Source organism: Cucurbita pepo, chromosome LG05 (genome assembly GCF_002806865.2).
Source record: "Cucurbita pepo subsp. pepo cultivar mu-cu-16 chromosome LG05, ASM280686v2, whole genome shotgun sequence".
Classification (NCBI taxonomy): domain Eukaryota; kingdom Viridiplantae; phylum Streptophyta; class Magnoliopsida; order Cucurbitales; family Cucurbitaceae; genus Cucurbita; species Cucurbita pepo.
In genome coordinates this window covers 9283367-9291180 of record NC_036642.1, presented here as the reverse complement: position 1 = coordinate 9291180, position 7814 = coordinate 9283367, and the positions used below count along the sequence as shown (strand labels likewise).

General features: G+C 40.1%; 1 protein-coding gene across 1 annotated transcript; it reads right to left on the bottom strand.

Annotated features, from left to right (window-relative positions):
* LOC111795782 (vacuolar cation/proton exchanger 3-like) lies at positions 1-7288 on the bottom strand. The gene is made up of 13 exons (XM_023678365.1): positions 6612-7288; positions 6296-6441; positions 5944-6207; positions 5797-5864; positions 5286-5314; positions 4210-4406; positions 3895-4107; positions 2392-2529; positions 2131-2247; positions 2003-2056; positions 837-953; positions 449-545; positions 1-359 (listed from the first exon to the last, which is right to left on the bottom strand). The coding sequence occupies exons 3-13, from the start codon at positions 6181-6183 to the stop codon at positions 331-333; spliced, it is 1299 nt and encodes a 432-aa protein (XP_023534133.1). The 5' UTR covers positions 6184-6207; positions 6296-6441; positions 6612-7288; the 3' UTR covers positions 1-330.
* Between the last annotated feature and the right edge of the window lie 526 nt (positions 7289-7814).

Here is a 7814-nt window from a genome sequence, read left to right as displayed (position 1 = left end):
GGTTCAAAGTCGATAGCAACATTGATATCAAGAGCTCAAAATATCAACAAGAAATATGATAATTTGCATTTTCTTACATTTGATTTCTAGTATTCCTATTGGCTAAGTTTCTGAACAGATTACCACAGCTTGCAATGATAAACAAGATCAGTACCAAGGACAGGAACAACATGAAAAAAATGCTTTCTGAACATGGTAGCAGCCCAAGTTCAGAACACTATATATAGCAACGGAGTGAACCTCGAGCTTCACTCGATCCCGTCTTTAGAAGAGTGCTAGGTTGAGGCCCCTCTGCAAGCACATTCACGACTCCGAGTCGTCCCTTGCCTATCATCCACGATGTTTTCGGGGTTTATCTTCTGCATAGACAAGTTTCAACTTTTTATGTTACAAGTTCAACAGTTTTGTGGTGCCTCCAATGGCTGCTGTAAAGGGAGTGAGAGCTTACCAACTGAAGCTGGATCAATATGTACAAAGAAACTCGCAGCTACTATCAGGTAGCAGAGAATAAGCATAAGTCCTTTGAGGTAATTAGATGTTCCGTCCTGCAGGCTCAACGTTGAAGTTTCGTTAAGAAAATGTTTCAAATCATCGTTTGTGCGAACGTGCACGTCCTTGTTGCTACTACTTCAAAAGTACTACCGACTATTGGTGATCTTTCGACCCGAGAAGGATACGAGGTACCTATACAGGGGCTCGTACGCAAAATGGCAGTGGGATTGGGTTTAAACGATGGACAATCAAAACTAAGCAAGGGTATTTACAGATTCCGAAAGAACTTTTTGAGTACTTTTATGCGTAAACGCGTTAAATAAGAGAAGGGTGAAGCAGCATACCTGTAACATGAAGGCTACGACAATGACCGTGATGAAAAGCGTGGCAGTCTCGAAGAGTTGAAAATTCAAGTCCATAGGGCAACCCATGATCCAACCAATGACCACACAAAAAGGAATCTGCAGTCACATAAAATTTGTTGTCGCTTATGCCAGATTGCAGAATTGGGCATTCGAATATATACGGTTCAACGTACTATACATATATATACAATGTTAACAGACAAAAACCGTTTAACCATATGTAAGGTTGGAGATTCAAACCTCTAACCTTTTAGTTGAAGAACATTTTAACTAGTTGAACTAAGCTCGAGGAAATACATCTTAAACTGCAGAACTAAGCACAAGGCTGTTGTTTAAAATAGCTCATGTGCAGCTCACTTGTTTTCAAGGGCTAGAACTTGATGATATACCATTAAGAATCACAAATTATGATATACCATTAAGAATCACAAATATTGAATACTTTGTAGATGATCGATGAAAAATGTGAGATCCCACGTCGGTTGGAGAGGGGAACGAAGTATTCCTTATAAGGGTGTGGAAACCTCACACTAGCAAACGCATTTAAAACCTTGACGGGAAACCCCAAAGTGAACAATATCTGCTAACAGTAGGTTTGAGCTATTACAAATGGTGTATCAGAGCCAATTACCGGCGGTATGCTAGCAAGGACGCTAGGCCCCAAGGGGGTGTGGATTGTGAGATCCCACATTAGTTGAAGAAGGGAACGGAATATTCCTTATAAGGGTGTGAAAACCTCTCCCTAGCGAACACGTTTTAAAACCTGGAGGGGAAGCCCCGGAAGACAAAGCTTAAAAAAGATAATATTTGCTAGATGTGGGCTTGGACTGTTACAAAAAACATCAAAATCTCGGGGGAGCGCAAAAGGGTTTGCTTCTAATTGTTCGATAACTGACAACTTGGACGGATGCAATGCTTCACTCGAGTACTAAAATAAAGATTCAACACAAAAAGGAGATTCGCCTCGAAAGGGTGAAGCATTCTAGACTACGAATAAAAAAACATTATGCCAAAAAAATGACATAATAATAACAATAAAAACAAACAGCTTATTCAGGGAAGTAGCCAGAAAAATGCAACTAGAGCAGCACCAGCAAAAGTAAATCATTCAAGAAACTAAAACCAAAACACTGTGTGGAACTCACCCCGAACATCGATATCTGTGTAGACGATCCTATCGCGACTCCCAAAGAAATGTCCTACACGACACACGATTAGACAAAAAGACCTTACAAATCATTTTGTTAAGATACATAAAAGAGCAAGCACTTACAAGCTTGTCTTTCATGGCAAACATGATGGCTCCTGCATGCTCTGCAGCGTTCCCAACAATGGGTAGTAGGATAACACTAATGAACGCTACCGGTATGTTCATGGCAACCGACGCCCCCTGAGATTGTTATCAAATATACCAAATAATTTAAAAGATTGTTGCATTAATGCGAGAATTATCTTCACAGAGAAAAACAGGCTACACTACGACGCAAACGAAAAGGAAGATTCGTAATAGGATGTATTAACAAGTCAACAATACCTCTATTGCATTAACCAAGTATTCAGAGAGGACAGAGATCCAAATGGTCAAGATAGACAGCCAAGTAATGGATTCCCACATAGAAATCTCAGGAGCTTCTTCATCATCATCATCATCATAATTTTCATCAGTAACCGCCTATTGTATGCCAATAATTCGCATCAAACCACCAAAAATGGATCCAATTATTCGCACTAATCATGTAAGCGTTGTATTATACATCCAACAAAAAACAATATATCGAGTATCATTCACGATAAAAGAAAATTTATTCATGGCAAAAGTTGTTCCTGCAAGATTCTAGAGAACTTTGAAATACGTTTCTCAGCATCGATACTTTTCCGCATAACAGATACTGAATAAGTCAGCAAAGACACAGAAACTTTCAAGTATAAACAGCAGAAGGACGAAATTGATAATCTCGTTCTGCGTTTGCGTACACAAGGAGAAATACAACAACCAGCACGAAGACAAGTAGTTAAGAGTTTGCTACTTGGGGGAGGAAATATGATAGTTCTTTAGGGGTCAAGGTTCGTGTTCGTACCCTTCCTGACTAGCTGACTGGCTGACTCTATACTGGGTAGCTAAGGAGCATGAGAAAAGAAATGAGGAGAAGAATATTAGGGATAATTGTATAATAGCGGGGGGAGTAATGTTAGAAATCACGAACCTCCATAATGGTATGATATTGTCCACTTTGAGCATAAGCTCTTATGGCTTTGGTTTTGGTTTTGGTTTCCCCAAAAGGCCTCATACCAATGAAGATAGTGTTCCTTACTTATAAAACCATGATTAACCCCTTAATTAGCCGATGTGGGACTCTTCTCCCAACAATCCTCAACAATCCTCCCCTTGAACAAATTACACCATAGAGCCCCCCTTGAGGCCTATGGAGCCCTCGAACAGCCTCCCATGAATCAAGGTTCGACTCCTCTAGACCCCTCGAACAAAGTACACGCTTTGTTCGACATTTGAGGATTCTATTGACATGACAAAGTTAAGGACATGACTCTGATACCATGTTAGAAATCACGAACCTCCACAGTAGTATGATATTGTCAACTTTGATCATAGGCTCTCATGGCTTTGCTTTTGGTTTTCTCGAAAGGCCTCATACCAATGAAGATAGCGTTCCTTACTTATAAACCCACGATTAACCCCATAATTAGCCGATGTGGGACTCCTCTCCCAACAATCCTCAACAAGTAAACCTTTAATAGAAGAATGCCAATCGAGTACGAACCAAAACTACAAATTAAAAAGATTCCCGAATCCTATCAGATACTTGAAAACTACAATGTCTAGCAAAATTCACATAAAAAATGCCATTAGATCCCACAAAATATACAAGATGGCAAAATGAGTCTTCAGTGAACTGCTACAACAGTACAAATTGAACCTTATTTAAAGACTTTTCCCTCAGATTATGCTATAAAAATAAAGGTACTAAGATTTAAACAAAAAGACTAGAAAAAAGAATGTAAGATAGTTCATGCTGTTAACCTCATCAACCGGTAGATATAAGTTCTTGTCGCTTTTCAGCTGAAAAACAAGATAGGCAGCATACGCCACCAACATAATGCCGCTACTAAATCTCGAAAGAGCTAACTCGGACTTTCCAGAGTGCAACTCTGTATGTGTGGAACGAAGGACAGCAGGAAATAGAAGTCCCATTACTGCCATTAATAGCAATCCAGAATTCACTGTAGCAGCTGCCTAAACATAAGAAAACATCATACCAATGATGCATGCTTGATGAACAAACAGTGGATAATACACTTAATGTCAAAGAAGAATCCCATCAAGGTACAAACAAACCTTATTGAAGACCTGCTCCCTCTTCGAAACCACAACTCCACCAGCAAAGAAGGCACATCCAAGTACTAACAACATATTTGACAAAATTGAACCTAACAATGACTGTTGAACAACCCGTATCATTCCTCTTCGCAATGCGTATATTGATATTATCAATTCTGTGGCATTTCCAAAAGTAGCATTCAGAAGACCTCCAACTGCAAAATTAAAATTGAAGGTACTTGTGTTAAATATGAGACAGAGAAATAAAACATTACAAGAGGAAACTTTCCTCCATTTCTTTCCTCTCTTTTCGGCTGGTGTAACAACCAAAGCCCACCGCTAGAGGATATTGTCCTCTTTAGGCCTTCCCCTCAAGGTTTTAAAGCGTGTCCGTTAGGGAGAGGTTTGCCCTTATAAGGAATGTTTTGTTCCCTCTCCAACCGATGTGGGATCTTACAATCTACTCCCCTTAGAGGCCCAGCGTCCTCGCTGGCACACTGCCCAATGTCTGGCTCTGATATCATTTGTAACAGCCCAAACCCACCTCTAGCAGATATTGTCCTCTTTGGGCTGTCCCTTTCGGGTTTCTCCTCAAGGTTTTAAAACGGTCTGTTAGGGAGAGGTTTCCACGCCCTCATAAGAAATGCTTCATTTTCCTCTCCAACCGATTTGGGATCTCACAATCCACCCCCCTTGAGGGCCCAGCGTCCTCACTGGCACGCCGTTCAGTGCCTGGCTCTGATACCAGCTTAAGTCCACCGCTAATAGATATTGTCTTCTTTGGGCTTTCCCTTTCGGGTTTCTCTTCAAGGTTTTAAAACGCGTCTGTTAGGGAGGGGTTTCCATGCCCTTATAAGGAATGGTTCGTTCCCCTCTCCAATCGACGTGGAATCTCATGGCTGGGTGGGGAAAGACAAAGGGAATGGGGGCTTCATACTATGATGGTTTCCACATTCATTCCAGATTGTACACCATATGTAATATAAGCCACCAACTAGTTTAATCGATTGCACAAAGTTAAGTTAATATCTCTATAAGTTTAAGAAGATTTCTATTCCATATATGAATTAGATCCCAACTTCAAATCGTAATACCTGTGGCTCCAGTATAGCATGCCAGTTGTCTGCATAAAAAGAGAAAACAGATAGTATGAGACATCAATAAATTCACAGGCAAAAGTGATACAGGCTCATTTCATTCAAATACCCAAGAATGATCAGACCTTTCTAAATTAACTTGGTGAGGAACTGTGGGGGGATTAACAGTTACGTAGTTGATCGTCGAGAAACTTTTGACATATCAAACAAGCGGTCGGACCTAGGACCTATTTGTTAAATCTCGTAGACATACATTGTCAGGGATGCAGCCTGGATTAGCAATTATACCCAACCGAGTGTTCTTAATGCACAGACACTCCTTGAGACAGAATGAGGCGCAAAGCAAGATCGGACCTACTTAGAAGAATTCTCAAATATAGTATTGCACTCTATCTAGGATATAAAACGGAATCGAGAGTCCAGAAAACTACTTATTTATCCAAACATACCATCAAAGTTCTACAAATTCACAACTACAACAAGAAAACTAAAATTGAAGAAACCTTACTCGGTTGCATAACCCAAACGCTCGGCGAGAGGTATGATCCCCAACAAGCTTAAAAGGAAGACCCAACCCTGAAATGCACATACATAAGCAATGAATCCAAAATGGAATTAAGATAACCCCTCAAATTGAATTAAAAAGATAACTCACATGGTGACCAGATAAATTGCTGACTACTATTGCTAAAGGCCCAAAAGGCATGAGACAGTTGATTTTAGCCGAGAAAACGACGATCTTAATGCTGCGAAACACCCTGTTCTTCATGTTACTATAACAAAATTTCTGCGTACTACCAGCCAATGAAGAAGAATGCGAAGGACCCTCAATAGAAAAGTTCTTTCTAGTTAATGATGAAGGACTAACAAGGCTCTCATCTTCAAATTCCCCCATGATTTCCTAGCCTTATAATCTCATCTGTTACACCAAATCAACATATTTAAATCAACAAGGTTATAAACAAAGAAGCCTATAGGATCATTCCCAAGAGAACAGAAACAAAGACCTAAGCATGAGAATGCCTTTCAACGCTTTGCTTGATCCCTTTACTTCTAAATCCCTCCATCAAAGACATTAGGGAACAACGGCAGCCAAATTTCCATCACCAGATATGAAAACTACAGCGCAGTAAATAGTTTCTTCAATTCAAATCTGCCCAAGCAATCCACGAACTCAAATTCAGAAGGGTACATTTTAAGCAAAAGAAATCGCAAAATCATCATGACCCACATACATTTTCATCAATGACATTGAAATTTGAAGAAATCTCAAGAAATAAAACACAATACCAACAGATGAACCCAAAACGGAAGAGAACTGACCTTTGGAAAGATGGGTCGGGAAATGGTTCGCCAATCTTCAAAGGGTTGAGTAAATTGCACAAAAAGGGGACAAAATTTGTTCATAAACGTACGAAGAACACGAAGAGAGAGAGAGAGAGTTTTTGGTCAATACATGAGATATTGTGGTTTGATAATTGAAAGAGGGGCGGTGGAGGAAAGTTGAATATGTTGGTTATTAATTGATGAATGATAAGAAAAATAATGAAGGTTGAAAGGCGCACACGTTCCTCACTCGGCCACATCGCAGCCTATACCGCCATTGTCGCTATTTTTGTTCCTATTTTGAGGGAAGAGAAAGAGGGTTTCTATTATTTGACAGAGAAACGCCATTAAAGCTCAAATGAAAAGGAAAAACAGATCTTCCTGGAAACGTTGGGATTGAAAATGGCATTGGAGAAAGAAAGAAATAATAAGTGAAGGGTCAGAGCTGGTCACTTTCTCTTGGCTTCCTCCGTTTCAATCGGAGACGACTTTCGTTGAGCTGCAGCCCCACCACCATCGCCGCCGCAACGGCTGACTTTTTCCATTTTTACATTACAGTTTTCAATTCTCTCTCACAGATCGCATCATACCCACAAATTCCAAAACCGTAAATGGGTTTTGGGATTTTGAAATTTCGCCGTTGCGTAATTCCCCGTTCCCCCTTTACGTAAAATTTAAGGAAAAAAAAAAAAAAAAATCCATTTTTAAAGGTTGTTGGGAACATAAACATGATTCTTTTGAAGAATTGAATTAGGTTTAACTTATAATTTTACAATTTCAAACCTAATTAAGTGGATAATTGTAGATTTTTGAAGTATTTTACTTATTTATATATATATACCACATCACAATCGCACCCTTTATCACACCGGACTTGCGATTGTGCGGATTGTGCGGCACCCACTTTCCAGCTACAAGTGAGCTAAGCCAATTCGTTCTTGTGTCGCGGATTGTGCGGCACCCACTTTCCAGCTACAAGTGAGCTAAGCCAATTCGTTCTTGTGTCGCTCGACCCATCTTCCAACCGCAGGTGAGCTAAGCCAATTCGTTCTTGCATTGTTTACGGCCGAGCAACGTATGCTCGAGCCTCTTGGTTTTAAGAGAAGGTCATCGAGCCTCTGGCCTTAAGAGAAGGTCATCGAGCCTCTGGCCTTAAGAGAAGGTCCTCAAAAACGAGGACAAAGAAATTTTCGAAATAGA